Below are 21,200 nucleotides of genomic sequence, written 5' to 3' on the forward strand. Positions count from 1 at the left end.
CCCTGTAAGTCTTCTGTCATTCCTCATGGTCTTCAAACCACAACCGGGCAGAACCTGAGGTCCCGGGGCTTTTCACTTAACCTCTTACAGGCTGGAAGTGGACACACCCGATGCTCGAAGACACAGAACTTTCCCTCCAGATTTAAAAGAAAACCCCCCAAAACCTGTAAAATTGCTGGGGAAACCCAACTGGCCTGCAGTCCTTGCACTTCGTTCCACCACACAGCTTTCCAGATGAACTGTGAACAGGGCATTTCTGGCCACCTGGTTTCTTCAGTATTTTTAAAATTCTTTCTATTTTTTATCGAAATCACATTCAAATAAGTGAAATAATGATAATTAAGAGTGAGTCACATGGAGCCCTTGAGAGTTCCCCTGAGGTGAAGAATTGAACATGTCTTCTCTCGCTGCAATAAATGGTGCTGTAACAACTGGGTATCCATAGAGAAAAAAATAAACCTCACTGCCATCTCAAAACACAAAGATAAAACCTATCCCTATGTCTCTCTCTGTCTCTCCCTTTGTCTCTGTCTCCCTCTACCTCTCCCTACTCCCCCTCTCTCACTGTCCACCCAACTACACACATGGGCCCAGATTTCTGGCCTCCTCTGGTTTCCGTCCTCTTCTCTAGTATAAATGGGAGCCCACAGAGCCAGACCTTGAAAACCTTTAAGTGGGCCCTTAAAGAAACACCCGCCCCATACCCATTTCAGGACTAAGACCTCACAGATTGGTCCCATCCACTGCTTCGCACCACGCCCTAAGAGCACAGGCCATGGCCTAGGATGACCTTATGGACCCTATCCCTAACCACTGCACTCATCAGAAATATCCTGGTAGTATTCTGGAAGAAAAATGAAGAGGCCAACACTTTTCTTTCAACCCCACATAAGTCAGAATCATGTTCTGTCTTCAAGTGAGATGCACACATGCAGAAAAAAAAAGTGTCTACCCAGGAACGCCCTAACAATATTCCCCAGTGATCCCCATTCCGGGCTGGGACACCTCCCATACACACACACACACACAAGAAGCCAGTCCCTTTCCCAGGTAACCATCTTTCTGGACCCCAGAAATTTTCCTTCCTCAAAGCAGGGCAATCACTAATATACTCTGGTTAAGAGTTTGGCTGCTAACCAACAGGCTGGCAGTTCAAATCTACCAGCCACTCCTTGGAAACCCTACAGGGTAGTTCTACTCTGTCCTGTGGGATCGCCATGAGTAGCAATCGACTCAGAGGCAATGGGTTTGGTTTTGGTTTATGGCCTAGCAGAGAGAGTGCCACAGACTCCAGTGACAAATAAACTCACAGGTGTCACAAGCTATATGACACAAGTGGGTAAAGGTCTGTGACCTCCAAGAGGAGTTAACATTTTCTACAACCAGCATTAAGACAAGTGGCCCAACCCTGAGCCATCTGGTCAACCTGTGATGCGTCTTCCCGCATGGACATCTCGCCCCATTCTTGGTGAGGCTGAGTCTGCAGGGCCAGCCAGGCACGGTGCTAGGCACTTCATGAACTATGGAGCCCTCACACACCCTGATGGGGGGACACCAGTGTAATCTGCGCCATCTGGAAAACAAGGACACTAATGCACAGGAGGTCAAGTGATGTGTCCAAGGTCACACAGCCGGAAGGTCACAAAGCCAGCATGCAAACCAGACCACTTGGACACCAAAGTCATGTCCTTCAGCCACTGTGCTTCTCTGTGTGTCAGCTCCGTCAGGGACAGCTCTGTCTTGTATTAGCAGGGACTGAAGCAGCTGTTTGGTCTGTGGTGCTTGCTTCTTGGGGCTGTGCTTAACCTGGACTCTCACCAGCAGGCACTCAGGACCCCCAGTGCACCATCGCTCAGTGATGGGCAATCCCATGAGGGAGATGGGCCAGAACCTGGGCCAGCCTTTGCCAAACCCAACAGGAGTGAACAAATAACATACGAGGCAGATCCCTTGCAAAACACCCTGAGTAGGCATGGCCATTTCTGTACAGAAATGCTGGTGAAGTAAGGTCCTGGGTGGTGGGGTGTGAGGAATCCCGTGGACCTGCCAATTCCACAGCCACACTGGGCCCCTCAGCATTCCAGGAACTAGCAGATCAATAAAGCCAAGAACAGAGTTCTAAAGAGCCCCTCCTGAGGTTTCCGTGAGACTCCCTGAGTGGGGCCTCCGACTACACCTTGAGAATTGTAAGCAGCACTGTTTAATTGTAACGATGCTGATGATGGCACATCACCAGCCCTAGAACCACCACCAAGCCCACGAAACGGGGGAATTGCTTAAGCAACGAGGGTGGATGGAAGAGCCGCCGTGAGCTGAGACTATGCTGTGCCACCGGAGCACCCTGAGGTGCAATCATTCCCCAAACTGCTGCAGATTTAGTTGGGGAGTCAAGATACATGTCCAACAAGTTATTAACTAACACGGCACAAATATGAAAGCCAAACATACTGAAAGGTTCAGACGTGAGATGTTGCTTACGTTCTTACTCATTTACAGGACTCCACATGTCCAACGTCGTTGTCAGATGCTATAGAACTGGCCCCCAGCTCATGGTGACCCCATGTACAATGGAACAAAAAACTCCCCAGTCCTGTGCCATTGTATGATTGGTTGTGGGCCAGACCATGGTGATTCATAGGGTTTTCATCGCCCAATTTTTCAGAAGTAGTTTGCCTGTCCTAGTTGTGACAGATGGGTGGTGGTGTACACGAGATGCATTGGCCGGGAATTGAACCCAGATCTCCCACATGGAAGGTGAGAATTCTACCACTGCCCCATACCCCAGAACAATAAACTCGTATATTCTGTTAGCACGTCAAACCTTCAGTCTTCTGGTACAGCAAATGCTACAAAGCTCAAATTCAATGCCAAGAGATTGGCCCCACTTCCTTGAGCAGTGATGCCAAACTAAGGCTGCCAAGAGCACTTGGAGCCCGCCCCGTCAGCCCCACTGGATTCTGCTGGCAAGGGGTTCCTGGGCACAATCAAGGACTGAGTGGGTGCTTCCATGTGAGGTTTGTTGAGCTCCCTTGGAGATGCATGATCTGATTTGTCCTTCCTGTCAAAAGTCGGCCTCACAGCTCACGAAGTCAATATTAAGGATAGCTGGCAATTTAAAATGTTATAACTTTGTTCTTAAGCCAGCAGCAATATCCACTGAGGCTACTCAGAAATGGCGTCATTTGCTTAGGATATCATAGGAGGCTCCTCAGACAACCTTGGGGATCCATGCTAACCACTTAGATCCCATCCATCTCCATCCAAGGATCACACAACAGGCTGCTGGAAGGACTGCAGGTTGGTCAAGGCTCCGTCATTCCTGTACCATTTGATGCACAGTGTAAACATATGCCCAGTCTTCGCAGACTCCAACTGTCCTGGTCACCTGGTCATCTGCCCTTTGTCCTCTTGGCCAGATACATGCTTGCCATGGGGTACCTGCTCCGTGAACCTTGGTTCTCCGCACTCACTTGGCACTGTGCCTCTCAAAACTTTTTAACTAAAAACATGGGCTACATGTCAAAATAAACATAACCCTTTGTTTTTATAAGCAGACATGCCTGCCATGTTGTTACCAGTATCAAATCCCATTGAGTTGACTCCAACTCATGGTGACCCCAAGTGTGTCAGAGTAAACCTGTGCTCCATAGCATTTTCAGTGGCTGTGATCTTTTGGAAGTAGATCTCCAGACCTTTCTTCCAAGACGTCTCTGGGTGGACCCGAATCTCCAACCTTTCAGTTAGCTGCCAAACATGTTAACAGTTTGCACCACCCAGGGCCACTGCCCTATTGCTGTTGTTTTTAGCTGTCTTTGAGGCAGCCTCAGACTCATGGTGACCCCATGCACAATAGGATCAGACCATTCTGTTCTATAGGGTTTCCATGGATTTTTGGAAGATCACCAGGCTTTTCTTCCTAGTCTGTTTTAGTCTGGAAGCTCCCCTGAAACCTGTTTGGCATCACAGTAACATGCAAGCCTCCACTGAGAGATGGGTGGCAGCTGAGCATGAGGTGCACTGGCCGGGAATTGAACCCAGTGCTCCCACATGGAACGCGAGAATTCTACCACTGAACCACAGTTTTCATACACCAGGGAATAGTTTGCTTGAGAGATTCTTGCAAAACCTTATTTTATAAGCAGTCCTAGGGAACATTATGGGAGAAGTGAGAACAGTGGATGGGGCTGGGGCCAGGGGAGGGGAAGAAACAGCTGAAAATAGACCCGGGTGTTGAGACTTCCAGCGAGTTACCAGAGCAAGGCACCTTGGGGAGGGCAGGCTCCATCCCCAAACCACAGAGGCTTAAGCTCACGAGAGAGCTCTGCACCTGCCTGGAGGAGACTCCCCCCCGCTTAGTGCTTTGTGGTAGGGCTGAATGCAGGGGTTCCCACTAGGCTCTGTTAAAATCGGAAAATTCAACGACCCTGGAGGACAGAGCCTCTGAGTGAAGCAGCTCAGAAGGAAAGAGACACACAAACCGGGGAAGAGAATCAAGGCTTGTCCCCCAAATATTTTATTTAAATATTAAATTAAAAAACACACATCGACTAATCATTTGGCATACATTTCTCATTTTAACATAAGGAAAAAAAAAGGATTCGGGTACGGTAAAAAAAAAAAAAAACCACAAAACACAGAAGTATGTACATCTTAAATCACGCAGTGTCTTTAAATAGGCTATTGCGGTTGTGGTCTGCAGAACGGCACCGTCAGGGAATCTACAAACACACAGCACACAGCACACACGCTCAAAAAAAAAACCCAAGAAACGAAAACAAGACGCTCCTGTCCTCCAAGGTGTTCTACAGCAATGAGAAAAAAAAAAATACTATGAAAGTAAAGTGCTTGTTGTTGCTTCAAAGAGGAAACACACGACAGTTTGAGGCCTTTGATCTCGGGCACGGGAAGAAAAATTATTTTTTTAAAAAAGGAGCAACGATGTTGTGTGTTGGAATCAGCTGTGCTACCTCTATAAGGAAGGCATGGGACCGGGCTGCCCAGGAGGGTGGAGAGACTCTCTCCCGTTCTGGAAACTTCTTTACAAGTTAGCGGGAGACTTTGGTGTTTTCTCTGTGGCCAGGCACCACAAGGGTTGGTCCTTGGCCCCGAGCCTTTGACGCAGCCACAGAGCAGCAGCGGTTAACAGTTAGCAGCAATCCTGGCTAAGAGCAGAGACACAAGCACTGGACCTGAGTCAGCCCGGGTCACGGCACCACCAGTGTCCCCAGCCACCCAGCCCTTCTCCCGACCCTCAGTAACTCGGTCAGTCTTTGGCTTTTGTAAAAATTCCCACTTTTCTCCCTTTCCTAATGACCTCTGTTTAATACTGCAGGTTGTAAGAAGCCAAAGTCACCTGAAGGCACCTGGATTAGGCAAAGGGAGGGACTTGGCCACGCAGAGCAAGTGCAAAGCGGCCATTTTCCTTTCTGAATTCCAAAGAGGCTTTTGAGCAACGGAGCCCCTACATGAGTTTACCTAGGGGACACTGCGGTCTCTGCCCCTGGTGCTTGGTGGGGAAGGGGCCCCACGGCCCCCCTCAACACGAAACAGGTGCTAACAAGAACGTGTCTTAACGTTACCAGAGAGGGAAATTGAAAGCAGAAACACAAAAGTGTAGTAAAAAATATAAAAAATAAGTAGTGTGTATTTGTATCCTATTTATATACATATACAGTGTTTGTTTAAAAAAAGGAAAAAGGCTTTAAAAACACTGACCTAGACATCATCTCATTTCCCTTGAACAAAAGCCAAAGGCTCAGGACCAGGCAGGTCCTGGCCCGGAGGGGCGGTGTCTGTTGCCCCAATGCTCCGCCCCCCACCTCAGTCCTTACAATCACAGCCTTGCGATATTGCACGCTCCCCCCCAGAGTCGGTTGTTCGTTTTGGACCCTGATAATGAAATGCATAAAAGCGTAATTAGCAGCGGAAATAAAACGTGCAGCACAAAGAGAACGCTCCCCCTCTGACTCCTCAAAGGCGCAGGGGGCTTCCGGCCAAGTGACCCGGGGAGTGGAACGCCCAGCCCCACAGCTTCTTCCTGGGGCTTCTCTGAAGAGCCCTGGGAAACCGATCTGTGAGCAGGTGATCAACTTCTCATCAAAAAGAAGAAGGAAAAAAAAAAAAAAAACCTATATTCTGGGTTCTGACTTCGGGGGAGAGAATTCCAAGAGTCTGTCAATAATCCTCTCCTGGGCTGACTATTTGAGCTTCTGAAAAACCGATACATAAAGCTGAAAGTTCACAGTTTTCATTTAAAGCATAAATGTTTCAAGAAGTGGTGAATTGTTAACTACTTAAAACAAAAAAATACTAACCAACGTGCGCCCACAAATGTGCGCGCACACACACATGCCCAGTGACGACGCCCACTTCTGTCCCATGGACACCAGGTTCACGCCGCCATCCCCTCAGAGGTGACCGCCCCCACACCCCTCTGTGAGCCTGTGCCTGAGGGCGCCCCTGCTCCAGCTCCACACCGCCATGTCTAAAGTCGCCCCCATCCATGGTGGGTGGGGGCCGGACCTCCCTCCATCCCAGCCTTCCCTTCCTCCCCGCCCTGCCCATTCACCCACCCCAACGACACACCCCTCGATTATTATTTCTCTTCTGGAAGTTTCCAGTCCCTACTCATAGTTGCAGTTGTTCAGTGCAAGGAAAGAGCAAAGCAAATGAAAAGTCAACAAAAAAGCCCAAATGCCTAACGTATTGCTTGTTTCGCTTCCAGAAAGTTATTGGCTTTGAGTCTGAAAACGTCTTCACATACTCTGAAATTATTGCTTCGAACAGTCGGTGGCGGCCGGTGCCAGGCGTGCGCCCTTACTGCACCAGCACAAAGGTGCCCACCTGGCCCGCGGTCAGGTCTTCCATCTCACAGTCCCCCTGCACCAGCCCTGCAGGCTCGAAGTTGGGGGGCAGCACAGCGAAGCAGGGCTGTGGGGTTGCAGCGGAGGCGAGGGAGGCAGCAGTGGAGCTGATGTGCAGGTGGGTGTCCAGGAGCTGGGCCGCTGAGGCCGCGGGGGAGGCAGCAGCCGGAAAGAGGTGTGGTGGCAGGAGTGGGCTGGGCCCCAGCACCAGCTCCTTCTGAAGTCCCGACACCAGGAGGGTGCTGGAGAGTGGAGGGACGCCAGAGCCGTCACAGGGGGCGAGGACATAGGGAGCCTGGGGCAGCGGGGGCGCCTGGGAGCAGCTGGGCTGGGCCGCCGGGTGGTGCTGTAACTGGAGCAGCCTGGAGGAACACGAGGGGAGGCAGGTCACTCCCGCCCTGCCCACTCCTCCCCCAAGGAGCCAGTCTGCGTTGGCTGGGCTTGCTGGCTGGGCTCGCAGACACGATCAGGTTTCCTGCTGCCCTGCCACCCGTGAGTAAGAAGCCACCCCTGTGTAACTGCCGGCTGGAGATGATCAGAACACGCGATGCTGTGCGTGACTAATCCCCTGAGCAATTTCTGACATTTCCATTCTCCATCTTGCTTTTATAGCAACGCGGAGATGCCAACCATACGTGACATTTTTATTCACTGCCACCCTCGGTCCCCATGTAGGGGCTTCAGAGTGACAGAGTCTGACGCGGCCCGCCTCCTCCTACCCAGATAGGGCGAGTGAGGCCCTGAGCCTAACAAGTTTCCCCACATGTGGGGGCTGGGAGGTGCGCGTGCCTGATTATGCAGAGAAACTGGGAGCTCAAGAGATCAGGTTACTTAAGAGAAAACCTCAATACGTGCACGTCACGCCCAGGTTGGGGTGACTGGGGCAGTGAGGGCAGCCTGTGGCCTCGGCCTCGTACCTCTGCTGGTGAAGGACCTGTTCCAGGAGGTTCCGGCCCTCCCGGCCACTGCCCCCGCTGCTGTATGGGCCAGCGTTCTGTGCAGGGAGTGGGAAGGGGCTCAGGCCACCCCGTGGAGCCCTGCTGGAGGAAGCAGGCTGGCACACCTGGCGGGCCAGCCCCTTGATCTTGTTCAGCCCCAGAAATCCTTTGGTCCTGGCGTTCTTCCTCAGCTGCTGTCGAAAAGCTTTCAGCCCTGGGGATAGACAAGATCAAAGTGTCTACAGACCACTGTCTCCAAGTCCAGGGCTGAAGGCCCTTGGCTTAGGAAGTGCTTCACAGCTTGGGGATGAGGTCAAAATGTGATTGGACAAAAGGACTGTCGTTGTTCCTGATCACCTGTCACAACCACCAAACCCTTCCTGGATATGAGGGTCAGGCCGCATTCTCGCACAGACATGTCTGGACAGACTGCAGTCCTTCTGGAAGGAGGGCCCGAGCAGTGCAGGGCACACAGGCGTGCCAACCCCAGGGTCGGCCAGGTGGGGATGTTTCGGCTGCTGGGTTCCTCCCCAACCCCCCCTTCATCCAAGTTGGGAGCTGCGCCCAGCCCCAAAGCATCTTTTGAGCTCTCAGGACCAGCTAACAGGCACCGGCCCAAGGCCCCAGGCTCTGAGCTCACGCCTGAGGCCACTACCAGCCTGTACCCCTGTGGGCCCTGCCCACTAAAAAAAAAAAAACGCATTGCCCTCGAGTTGATAGCAATCCTATAGGACAGAGTAAAACTGCCCCACAGAGTTTTGAAGGGGCCCCGCCCAAGCTGGATAAAAACCAAAAAACCAAACCAGCTGCCAATGAGTCAACTCCGACTCGTGGCGACCCCACGCGTGTCAGAATAGAACCGCGCTCCATACGATTTTCAGTGACTTTTTTTAGATGTAGATCACTAGGCCTCTCTTCCGAAGCACCTTGGGCTGGACTCCAGCCTCTAACCTTTCAGTTAACAGCCAAGCATGTTAACTATTTGCACCACCCAGGGATTCCTTCAAGCTGGCTGGACAACGGGAAACGCCATTTGCCACCAGGGACAGAGTGATGCCCTTCAGGGACACCAGGTGTCCTGGGAAGGAGGAGGTGGGTGGGACGGGAGCAATCACCTTGGGTGAGGGAGGTATCCGAGGCCCTTCGTCCTTCCTGGAAGCTGACAGGGAGTGGAACGGTGCAGCCCAGGCCCCCCTGTGCCTGCAGGACTGGGGTGGCAGACTGGGTCCCCAGGCACGGCGCAGCCACTCGGACCGGTGAGCAGGCGCCCCCCAGCCCCTGGGTGGCCAGGCTGCTGAGCCCTGCTGGGCTGTCGCTTGCCGAGAAAGTCAGGCAGCTGTCAGAGCTGGTTCCTTCAGACGGGCCCGCTGCTGTGGCACAGGACGAGGAAATGACGATGCCTGGGGGAAAACGCAGTGTCTTTAGGTGGGCTGCACCAGCCACGAGGGGACCTACAGACCCTACTCTGATAGCTTGAGCTCGGCGTGTGCAGCGGGAGAGGCAGCTAGACCAGCCTCCTCATCTCAACCCCCATACCTGGAGGGAAAGCGCATCTGCTAATGGCCAGAGACTATGGAAGCCCAGGGAGCCCCAAGAACAAGCTACCATGAGGCTGCAGGTGGCAGGTGATTTATGCAGTCCAGATACCCACCCCGCCACTCACCAGAGCGTCACAGAGTGACCACCAGTACAGACTAAGCCCCGTGCCACCTTCTCCCCTCAAATAGCCACACCGTGTATCCTTAAGTATGATCCTGTGGCCTTGGGGATTAAAACACATGGCAGACACTGAAAACCTCTAGTGGAAAAGGGTGCTAGCCACAAGCCCTGCCCTGTCGACTGGCTGTCCCCACAGGACACTCACATGGAGGGGTGCACGGGGAGAAGTGGGCAGTGACCTCAGCCAGCGTGTGCCGCCGCCCCGTGCCACTTGGTGGCTTCTGTGCATTCAGCTCCTCCTCCAGGCCCTGGCCGTGCCTGGCCTCCTCGCTGATGGCCGTGTCAAGCAGGCTGCTGGGGGAGACGGAGCGGTGGTGGGACATTCCATCGCAGTTGGCATCCACGGAGAAGAACAAGGGCTGCAGTAGAAGACCGAGACAAAGTTATTTCCTAGGTCCCCGCGAGACCTGGTTGCACTATGGGGGGTCATCACCACTAGGCCACAGGCTGCGCATGGAACCCCCAGGAAGCACCTCACCACAGAGCTCACCTGGAGCGAGGTGCTGAGGTCGCAGTCCATCTCGACCTGCAGGACAGACTGCCCCAGGGTCTGGGGCTGCGGGCACAGCAAGGGCAAGTGGAAGGGGTCACCAGTGAGGCCCTCCTGGGGCACCTGGGGGTGGAACGAGGCGGGCGCATCTGAGCAAGGGGCTCACAGCTCAGTGGGGAGGCCCCGGGCAGAGAGGCAGAACAGGCCCCAGAGGAGGGTTTCTGTCCTCACCTCAAAACCACCGAGCTCGGAGCTCCTGGGCCGGGGCTGCCGGGTGGGCCCTGGGCGGGCGGGCAGCTGGGAGCTCCGGTACTCCTTCAGGCGCTCCAGGAGGAGATAATAGATGGCAGCAAAGTGGTTGTAGCTGCTATCCTGCAGGGACTGCAAGACAGACAAATGGAGATCAGTGCAAAGGTGCGGAGGAGAGCACCGTCAAGCTTGCAGCTCCAAAAGCAGCAGTGCCTTGGACGCGTCTGCAGTGAACCCTGAGCTGCCTTGTAAGACTTGGTTCCCAAGGCTGTTCTTCGTGGCTGAGGGACCACTGGAGCAGCACGCCAGCCAGCCCTTCAATCAGCCATGTTCCTGTTCTATCCTGGGAGCCATGCCCTCCGGTTGACAGCCCGCACCTGTGACAGGTGAGGCACCCAGCTCACCTCCACAGTCCTCCGCCGGTCAATGCCTAGTGTCTGCATGATGCCCAGCACCTGTTCGTTGTAGTCGCCCAGGTGGGAGTTGTAGTCGTGGGCCAGGAAGGCCAGGGAAGAGGGCTGTGGCCGCGTGGGCTCTGCCTGCATCCACCGGTGCTGTTTGATCTGGGCGACAGTGATGCGCTTGGCGGGGTCCACCACCAGCATGCGGCGGATCAGTGACTCGCAGTCTGCAGAGGGCAGAGGGGGTGTGCTGAGCCCGGCTGCAGGCCAGTCCACCACCCATGGATCCTCAGCCCTGCAAGGCACCCGCTCCCCCTCCCTGCAGGGAAACGGGCAAATTAGAGTCATCAAGGACAAGCGCCAAGGCCAAGAGCTCAGATGTCCCACTCAGGGGAGTCACTGCCTGAGAGATCCAGCCCCTGGAAGGACATGGCCTTGATCCTGCCAACGTCCACCAGCCAGAGAACCTCTTAGCCTTCCCAGCCTGCTTTGTGACTGTATGCTTTAGTGTCAGCAGGCCAAGATTCTTCACGCAACAAATCTTTAAGGAAAAAGGACTTGTTTGGCACTGGCCAGTGGGTAAAACTAAAGAAGAGGGCAGGGCCTGGGGTGCTGGCCTAAGAGGGGACCCCAAAGAATAGGCATACAGCCAGCTGGCTCACAAGGGGACCCAGCCATAGAGGAGGGCACTGCACCCTGGAAGTTGAGTACTGAGAACCCTGTGGGGTCGGGTTTCTCACAAGGATCGTGTCCACACCCCGCAGTAATATGGGCTGATTCACAGCCTCCCCTACGTGCGGGAGGACAGCGAAGCAGGCATTTCAGGAAATTAATCCCTCCCATCCTCCCAAACAAGGCTCTGGACTAGCCTGGCCCACGGGGGAGCAGGCCTGCCACCCACCTACCTTGGGACATAAAGAAGGGGATGCGGAAGCGGCCCTCGAGCACCCGTTGCCGCAGGGTGGGCAGGTTGGGCCCATCGAAGGGCAGCGAGCCGCAGACCAGCACATACAGCACGACCCCAAGGCTCTGTGGACACCAAGTGGCACAGTGAGCAGTCAGTGGGCACCCCGGGGCACCCACAGGAGCACGGCCCCACGTAGACCCCTTACCCAGATGTCAAGCTGGGGGCCTTCGTACTCTTTCCCTTCAAAGACCTCTGGGGCAGCATACGGGGGGCTCCCGCACCATGTGGACAAGGCTTCTCCTGACTTGTAGAAATTCCCGAATCCAAAATCTGAGCGGAAAGAGGCAGATTAGATGGAATGGGAACAATGCAGGCTGAAGTTCCAGAGCCACCCGCAGCATACGCCCCGCGTGCTCTCCTGGCACCAGGCACCCATGGGCATTCTTGCCTGCCAGCTTGATGTCCATGTTGTTGTCCAGCAGTAAGTTCTCGGTTTTGAGGTCCCGGTGGACAATGTGGTGGCCGTGGCAGTACTCCACGGCCGAAAGAATCTGCCAGAACTTCTTCCGCGCTTCCTCCTCGCTCAGGTGCCCATTGGAGGTCAAATAATCTGGGGAGGGACAAGACAAAGCCATGTCCCCAAATCTAGAGGTCTGACCGCCCTCTTGGGAACAACCACAGAAAAACTGTGGAAGTTTAAGGCAGGGGGACCCAAATCCTACACAGGCAATTCCAGACATGTTCATACCATTTGTTAAAAATAAGCATGACTTACCAAACATCTCTCCATTTTTTGCAAACTCAGTGACAATGTAAAGCATGTCCTTGGTTTCCATAACCTAAAAAAATACACACTTAATATTTAACCACAAAAAGGGAACGTATCGATCATATAAATAACCCACTGAAAAGCCGGCAAGTTTTTAACTTCTCTTGGATGTGTGCATTCATCATTTAAAAAGGAAAAGAGAACGTGTGGCAGGGTTGGCAACACAATATCTGTTTTAATTGTTTAATGAGAAACCAATTCACTCTGTAAACCATCTAAAGCACAATTGAAAAAAAAAAAATTCTGCAACAAAGAAACAAATAAGGATATTCTTATTTAGAAACAGTAGCGCCTGGGTGGTACAAACAGCTAACAAGCTTGGCTGCTAACCAAAAGGCTGGAGGTTTGAGTCCACCCAGAGGTACCTTGGAAGAAAGGCCTGGCAATCTACATCTGAAAAATCAGCCACTGAAAAATGCTATGGAGCACAGCTCTACTCTGACACACGTGGAGTTGCCATGAGTCAGAATTGATGTGACAGCAACTGGTTTGGTTTTTGGTTTATTTGAAAAGAGGTCAAAAAAAAAAAAAATTAGAGGTGAATTTCTAATTAGCTTGCCTATCTTGCTGTCTCTTTGTTCTTAAAAAGGAGCAAATGTATTAGAACATTTTTTAAGTCACCATATTAACACAGGTTGCCTTACACACCTCTTGGGGACACTAAAAGCTACAGACCTAAAACAGACTGCTACCTTCTGCTAGGACTTTCTATTAGAAGCCTGGCGAGCAGGTCACAGATTAGTCAACAAGGGATAACAAATACACCCGTTCCTGCCTGCTTTACCGACATGACAAATGAAGCTGAAAGAGGGTAGCTTCGTCAGGTAAGATACAATAGGCTGCCCTTTGTCCAGCAAATTCTTCCACGTGTCAACAGCCAATGTCAACACACAACTTAGGGTTCATTTATTGATCAGGAATTTTATATTACTTGGAAACTGTTTTTAAGAGAGTTTAAAACTTGTAACGAATCAAACGAGATAAACTTCAAAATTTTGGTACTGAAAAAAGTAAAACAAACTCATGTACCCAGAAACCAAGTGCCGTCGAGTCGATCTTGTGTATATATCTAAATATTTGATTTCAGAGAGAAAGAGACACGTCCTTACAGAAAAAGATTTCGTTGGGTTGAAATCATAGTTATTTCTTTAAAAAGAGCTTTTAAAGACAACTATGCTGAGCCATACACCTAACAAGAAAAGTGAACGCCACACAGGTTAGCTGAATTTTTAAAACAGCTCCTGCTCCCCAAGGTGTGTGGGAGAATGACTGGTAAGAACGTCCCTGCAGCTCGGTTTTCCCCACTCAAGAGAAAGCAGCAGCCGTTGCTGCCTGTGGCAGCAGAAGAAAGAATGAAGAGTACAGATGTTTTAAGGTTTCGGAAACCTGAAGGGAAGCGCAAAGTGTCTCAGCAGGGTTCCGGGGCCTGTGCCAGCTGGCTGAAAATTAGACAGGAGCGTCAAAACCAGAGTAATAAAAAACCCTGCTTCATTCCGGAATTCTAGAGTCTCTAAACAGTTAAGAATCACATACAAGAAGAAGAAAATTCACCTCCAGAAAAAAGTCCGGTATCAATCATACCTGTGATTTGTTTATTAACCGATCTAATTCCACCAGCGTGGGCTGAGGGGAGGAGTAGGAAGAAAAGGAAGGTATGCTATGGTCCAGACCTTCGGCAAAGTCAAAGCAGAAACAGTTCACCCCACTCCTGACCGGCAGGCCAGGCGCCTCTCCCAGCAAGTGACATCAGGCACCCTTGAAGAAGCTTCTTATCTCTGTAGTTCAACTTAAAAATGACCACAGAAACAAAACGCAAGCCCCCGCACGCACACAACCCGGAAGAACCCATCCTATCAGTGGAAATACAAGCCAATAATTCTGCTCCTACCTCTGTTTTAGTGAAGAAGAACCTTTTATGGGGTAAATTCGAACTATAATTAATTCTCTCTCCTACCGCGCTTTTCAAGGACACCCTGGGTGGCGCAGATGATTAAGGGCTCAACTACTAAGCCACAAGGTTGGTAGCTGAAACTCACCCAGAAAGGCCTGATGGCCTGCTTCAGAAAGGTCACAGCCCTGAAAACCCTACAGTGCACAGCTCTGCGCACATGGGGTGGCCACAAGTCGGAATCAACTTGGCTGGAACGAACAACATCAACCACAATTGTCACCTACCCTTGCCAGTTTGGAACCCAAACATACATGACCATCCCATGTAGATCTCAGATCCACATGGCTCCATGAAAATCACCACAAGGAATTTATACCCAGCACAAATGGATAAAATACTGAGTATCTGCAACAAATTTCTTCTTCTACAAGTAGACTTGATTTCATCGTTGGAAAAGTGGTCATTTATTGGGTGGGGGGGGGGGGGTTGCTCAGTTGTCCTAATTAAACCAGTACTTCTTTCTCAAAGATACACTTGATTAGTTTCAACGAAGAACAAAAATAACGTTACAAAACATCCCAACAGATGGGTAGTGTAAGGCACGTTCCTCACTTGGATTAAATGACAAATTCCTTGCTCTTAACGTTGCAAAAATACTGTCAACTCTCCGTTGCTGACAGAAGCAAGACAGATGCTGAGCGCTGCTCCTGCAAAGGTAGGTTAACGAAAACTCCTAAGAGTGGTTTTAAAATTTCATAATTCTCTGCAAAGGGAGAAGTTTCTAGTTCCACTCAAGTTCGTCCTTCTTTACTAAATGCTTGACCTGTGACAAGCAGACTGGTTGTTTATTTTTATAGCAAAGTAAATATACCAGCCAGACTATGCATTGACAACTAGAACAAACTGCAACACTAAATAAAAGTTTAATGACGCAAATCTCAATTATGATCCAAAAGCAGGAAAATCATTTTAAATATATGAGCACACTTTGCAAAAATCAATTTATTGCGCTTCAATAACCAACTCCTGGATTCTCCCCATACACCCCCCCCAAAAAGCATAACCTTCAGAAACTGCAGACTTATTTCATCAAAAATAAAAAATAATTCACTTCCAGAATTCACAGCGAAAGGCAAACTTCAGCCCTCACCTGATAAAGTTTTATGATATGAGGATGGTTCAAAAGCTTCATAATCTGAACCTCTCGGTATATTTTCTCCAAATTGCTTGGATCTAATCTTGTTTTATCGATGATTTTTATGGCAACCTACAGATTTGAAAAAGAAAACGAATGTTTGGTTTTTAAAAAAAAAACCCTCCCTTAGGCTAGTTTACGTATTTCATTTTCTGGCAGGTAAATTTCTAAAATATTTTACCCCGACAGTCCCAAAAAAACTGTTACTGAAATAAAGTTAAACGCCTGAAGTGGTTTGCAAGGTCAATTCCCAGTGATTCAGCTCTGAATCCCTGGACGCTGCACTCCTGTTTTTTTGGTCAGTAGCCTTTTGCCATCTTAATATTTGTACAAATTATGCAAAAACATATATTTTTTTTCTTTACCAAACTAGAAAACGCCAGCGTTTGGACATCAATGCAATCAACCGCACAGGCACGAACAGGCACGTCACGCACCCTGTAGACCCCCAGGGCAGGTCAGATCTCTACTCCCGGTTCCAGTCCTGGCCCATCCCTTCCGGGGCGCCCCAGGTCTGGTTCGGGTGCTGCCACGCACGCACCTGGGTTTTGGTGACTCGGTGCCGGGCCAGCTTCACTACTGCGAAATTGCCTTTGCCCAGGGTTCGCTCGATGTCGTAAAAGCCCACCCGGAGGGGCTTCTGCTGGCCCTGGCCTGAGCCCACCGCCGCGGTGCTGAACTCCGACATGATCACCATGGCTCTAGCGGCCGCACCTGCCGGACAGGTGGGAGGAAAGCGCGCTCAGCACCCGGCCCGCCCGGACGCCGCTGGATTCCTCGCACCCAGACCTCCCACGCCTGGACCCCCGAGCCGGACCCTGCACCCGAGCGCCCCGCGCCCGCCTCGCCTGGCCCCTGCACGGTGAGCGCACAGCCCGTGGCCCGCGGTACGATCCGCTCGGCACACCTGCCCCCTCCGCCTCCGGCCGGCGTCGCTCCGGCCCCCAGGCCCCCGAGCGGGTCGCCAAAGCCCCGGCCCGCCCCCGCCTCCCGCCGCCGACGCCGTCCTGCTCCGGTCCCGGGCTCCCCCGCCGCCCGCCGCCGCCCGCACCCCGACCCCGACCCCGGCGCCGACATCCCCCTCCCACGCCCGCCGCCCGCCCCACAACAAAGGGGATCCCGGCGGCCGCGAGGCCCGCGTCCCCGCCGCGGCCCTGGGCGCGCGCACCCGAGGGGCCGCGGGACCCCGAGCGGCCGTCGGAAGCCGCGTCCCCGCCCGGCCGCCGGCGCCGAGCCCCACGCCGCGGGCAGCAACTCTGGCCGCGCTGCCGCGGGAGCCCAGCCCGGCGGGAGCCCAGCCCGGCGGGAGCCCAGCCCCGGCGCTCACCTTCGCGGCCCTCGGGCGGGCCCCGCCGGGCACCAGCTCGGAGCCGGCCGGCCGGGGAGCGCAGACGGCTCGCGGCTCCCGTCGCCCGCACGCCGCTCGCGCCGCTCGCGCCGCTGCTGCTCGTGCCGTCGCCGCTGCTGTGGCCGCCGCCGCCCGGGCCGCCGCCGCATGTCAGCTCTGAGACTGGCGCCGCGCGCTCCCAGCAGCCGCGCCGTCGCCCCGCCCACAGCTAGGCCCCGCCTTGTGCCGGCCCCGCTGCCGCCAGGCCCCGCCCCGCGCCCGCCTGTCCAGATCCCGCCCCCGCCGGGCCCCGCCCCCGCCCCGCCAGGACGCGCCCCTCGCCGGCCGGCTCCGCCCTAAGTCCCGCCCCGGCCCGCCGGTCCCGCCCCCGCTGTTAGGCCCCGCCCCCATGCCCTACTGCGACCCGCTAGGCCCCGCCTCATGCCCACCGGCTCGGCCTCGTCGCCGGCTAGGCTCCGCCCTGTTTCCGCCAACCCCGCCCTCCGGCCACGCCCCTGTCAGGCCGGCCCCGCCGCCGCAGCCAGATTGATACATTCCCATTGACGTCACTTTGACGCCAGAGAGACGCGCGGCCGCGCGCCAGGCGGAGGGAGAACGGGAGATCGGTCGGTTGCCAAGAGACTGGCGGCTCTGACGCGCGCGCTGACGAGACCGTCGCCCTGGCGACCGCGGGAAGGTGACGTCAGGGGCGCCAGCCGCTGGAGGCCCACAGATCCCGACTGCTGGGCCCGGGTGCTCACGGCGCGGCGCCCCCTGCCGGGAGCGATCGGCGCTGCAGGCGGCTTTAACCCCCGAGTCGCTGCTCCGCTTGCAAACGCTAACGTTGGTGAACCCCTGGAGTATACACAGCTTGTACCGCCGGCTTAGCGCGTACACGCCCATGTTCTTGTCTGTGCCCCTTTAGTCCTCCAACCATGCCAGAAGGGCGTGTGAAGGCTGTTCCGAAAACTCTTCAAAGTACAGAAACAGCAGAGGCGTGTGTAACCTTGAGGCCCATCCTTGGGGTCCTTGTGACTGGCGAGTCGGTGGTGTCCCATCCTAAAATTCTTGCCCTGCCCTGGGAAGTGCCAAGCTTTGGAGCATCTGAACGGTCAGGATCTTGAAACCTATATGCACTGAGAAATGTCAGTCTAACTTCAATTACGTTCGTTCTGTAAAAATCTGGAAACTCTCAGCAAGTTAGAAATGTGAAATAGGAGAATGTGGTTGGCATCTTCTGGTAACCTCCCACCAACACGTCAGGGAGCACGTCCCACTCCCACCCCTGCCCCTGCACTCTTGACCTGGTGGTGGGATGGAGTTTTTCTCTCCAGACAGACAGATGTACTAAGGCGGCAGGTGGGGAATGGTTTTCAGAATGTTCTTTACCACAGTGGTGTGCTTTAGCTCTCCCTGCCCCTTCTCCATCTCTTTCAGCTGACCTAATACCAGCTGATGGCCTGAGGAAGTCCCCGGCTGTTCTTTCTGGAATCTACTGAATGAACTTTGGTGAACAAATGCAGCAGGAAGAGAGGGAGGGAGCCGAAGGGAAAGGAAGTTGTAGGGAAGACCCAACGGGCTGATTTCTGGGAAGGCGCTGGCCCTCAGGGGACATGGATTCCACTCAGTGAGGAGGTCTTCACATTCTTTGCACCAAAGTATTGGGAAGCCCAGTTAGCAACGCCCTCCACAGTGTGTTTATTCACTGGTTGCTGTATTCATTGGGCCAGGTGCTCTGCAATCAGATGGTAAAAGAAGCCAGCCCCTGCCAGCAAGCAGCTTCTCCCAGGAGGGCTAACAGGTGGGCCAGGACCTCACCTCTCAACAAAACTGGAAGCTTGTAGCCTCCCAGGAGCGTTTAGTATTTGTCTGCCATTTTGCCCACCCTCACTATTTCTTCAGAAAGTAGCAGCCACCCAGCAGTGGCGAGTGGGGGGCCGGAGAAAATGATGGGCTGACACCTGAGAGGTCTCTAGCCAAAGGCGTGGTGGGGCATAAAGCCCTGTGGCCAGTCCCATTAAAGGGGAGGGGGGCAAGAAAATGACATCCAGATGACTATTTCTATTGCCATTGCTTTTTGCTTTTCTGTTGCTTTTATGCCTCATCAGAAAATAAAACCTTTTCTCTTTAGGGAACATAGAGGGTATGGGCTCATGACAATTTTTTAATATTAGGGAGGCACCCATTTGGGATTTAAATTCTACATCTAACCCAGATTCATTTTTCCTTGAGTTAAGTAACAGTGTTACTTCATAGAAAGGAAGGGAGGAAGCAAGAATTACGCAAAATAGATACAAAACTTTCAAAACCTTCTTGGAAGAGGCTTACCTGTGCTGCAGGCACCTGAAGAAGCTGCTTGTGTGGTAGAGCTGGGGATGCCAAATCGAGGAGGAACTGGACACATTTCTGGTGATGAACAGCCACAGCCTGACCAAGTATTTCCCAATCACTCCCCCTGGGCATTGTTTGTGGGTCAGTTCATTTTGAAAGGTCTTTCAAGGACAATAATAGCCCCAAAGTTTTCCTGAATCTTTAAAAAGTAGGCTCCTTATTTGTCCACGGTTTATACACCCAGAATTGAAAAGAATATTTTTAGTTCTTTCCCAACTAAATAGTTTACAATGGCTTCTCTCTCCTTCTGGGAGTCCTGACACCCTGCTCTTCTTTTCCTAAGAGAAAAAGACACAGAGTGAAGAGACTAGGAACACAAGGCACATCGTGTCTCTCATCCTGGGACCTAAGATCTTTCCCCAGGAATCAAAACGCAGCACCCAGGAAGCCCCACCCCTGCGTGCCCCAGGCCTGGCTAAAATCTTTCAAAAGGTCTTGGGTGTTTGTAAACACGTGGCTGGTAGCTTGGAAACATTTTGTCAGCACCAAATGAGAATCACAACCAAAGAGCCCAAGCTGCCTTCCCTGGACCTAGAGAAGGTTCCTGGACCCAGGTGTTCGTGACCCCACTCCAGCCCTCCTGAGCTTCTAACAGCCCTGTGTGAGCAATGGCCAGGTTCTCTCTCCCTTCTACCGTCCCTGGGTTTGGGGAAAGACAGGGAACGTTTATGGAAAGGCTGACCTCAGGATGGTCCGCCATGTATATCTCCCTACGTGTCTACCTGTCTGTCCATCTATGGGGGCAGTGGCGGTTCAGTGGTGGAATTCTCACCTTCCATGCGGAAGACCCAGGTTTGATCCCCAGGCAATGCACCTCATAGACAGCTTCCACTTGCCCGTCAGTGGAGGCTTGCGTGTTGCTGTGATGCTAAACAGGTTTCATCGGAGCTTCCAAACTAAGACAAACCAGGAAGAAAAGTCTGCAATCTATCTCCCTCCAAAAATCAGCCAGTGAAAACCCTGTGGAGCACAAGGGTCTGCTATGCAGCTGATCATGGAGGTGGCGCTGGAGCAGGCCTGGCTTTGTTCCCTTGTACATGGGGTTGCTATGAGCTGGGGGCTGACTTGAAGGCAGCAGCTAACAACAACAAATTATCTAATCAACCTCTCTTGCTCTCTCTCTTGCACATGCGCTCACAGTTCCCACTACCACCCTCATGAATCAGTTCACGAACTCAACCACTGATGGGTCTGTGCTTCCGAGTGTCTGTGGTTGTTATTGTTCCCTGTCCTTGGCCTCCTGGAGGCTGTAATTCCTTTCAGATCCTTGATTTCTTCTCAGTTCTCTCTCTTGCACTCCTCTGTAGATTTTATGAGGAAAAAAAAAAAAACTGCATCACCTGTGTTTCTACAGACTTCAGCAAATGATTTGAGGGATTCTTCACTTAAAATAATGGAAGAAATATTCTGTGCACCACAGACTGGAAGGATGGTACTTGGAGCCCTGGTGGTGTACTGGTTAAGCATTTGGCTGCTAACTGAAAGGTTGGTAGTTCAAATCCACCAGCCGCCCCTTGGAAATCCTATGGGGCAGTTCTACTGTGTCCTATAGGGTCGCTATGAATCAGAATCCACTGAACGGCAATGGGTTTGATTTTTGGTTTATTACTGCAGGGGAGCCCTGGTGGAGCAGTGGTTAAGAGCTATGGCTGCTAACCAAAAGGTCAGCAGTTCAAATCCACCAGCTGCTCCTTGGAAACCCTATGGGGCAATTCTACTCTGTCCTATCGGGTGGCTATGAGTCGGAATCGACTTGACGGCAACCAGTTTAGTTTTTTGGTTTTTTTTTTTTTTTGATTACTGCAGATTTGGGGAAAACAGGTAAGTCAGTTTTCTTTTCCATTTGGAATTCCCTAAGCCTGATTTCTAACAGTAATGTTTCTGGAATTCATCTTATTATTTCTTGGTCTTGAGACTGGAAGCTCCCCCGCTCCCTAGACAGGAAGCGAGCCTCAGTAATATTCATGCATTCCTGGCTGGGCACCCCAGGCGCTGGGCAC

The 21,200-nt window shown here is 52.6% G+C and overlaps 1 protein-coding gene across 1 annotated transcript; it reads right to left on the reverse strand.

Annotated features, from left to right (window-relative positions):
* Positions 1-1,100: 1,100 nt before the first annotated feature.
* SIK1 (salt inducible kinase 1) lies at positions 1,101-16,884 on the reverse strand. The gene is made up of 14 exons (XM_064279515.1): positions 16,810-16,884; positions 16,024-16,196; positions 15,438-15,554; positions 12,343-12,406; positions 12,016-12,177; positions 11,773-11,897; positions 11,566-11,689; positions 10,664-10,887; positions 10,242-10,391; positions 10,011-10,133; positions 9,666-9,879; positions 8,917-9,201; positions 7,781-8,015; positions 1,101-7,225 (listed from the first exon to the last, which is right to left on the reverse strand). Exons 2-14 carry the CDS (start codon positions 16,177-16,179, stop codon positions 6,817-6,819), a joined length of 2,388 nt encoding a protein of 795 aa, XP_064135585.1. The 5' UTR covers positions 16,180-16,196; positions 16,810-16,884; the 3' UTR covers positions 1,101-6,816.
* Between the last annotated feature and the right edge of the window lie 4,316 nt (positions 16,885-21,200).

This window comes from Loxodonta africana, chromosome 2, assembly GCF_030014295.1.
Source record: "Loxodonta africana isolate mLoxAfr1 chromosome 2, mLoxAfr1.hap2, whole genome shotgun sequence".
Lineage (NCBI taxonomy): Eukaryota > Metazoa > Chordata > Mammalia > Proboscidea > Elephantidae > Loxodonta > Loxodonta africana.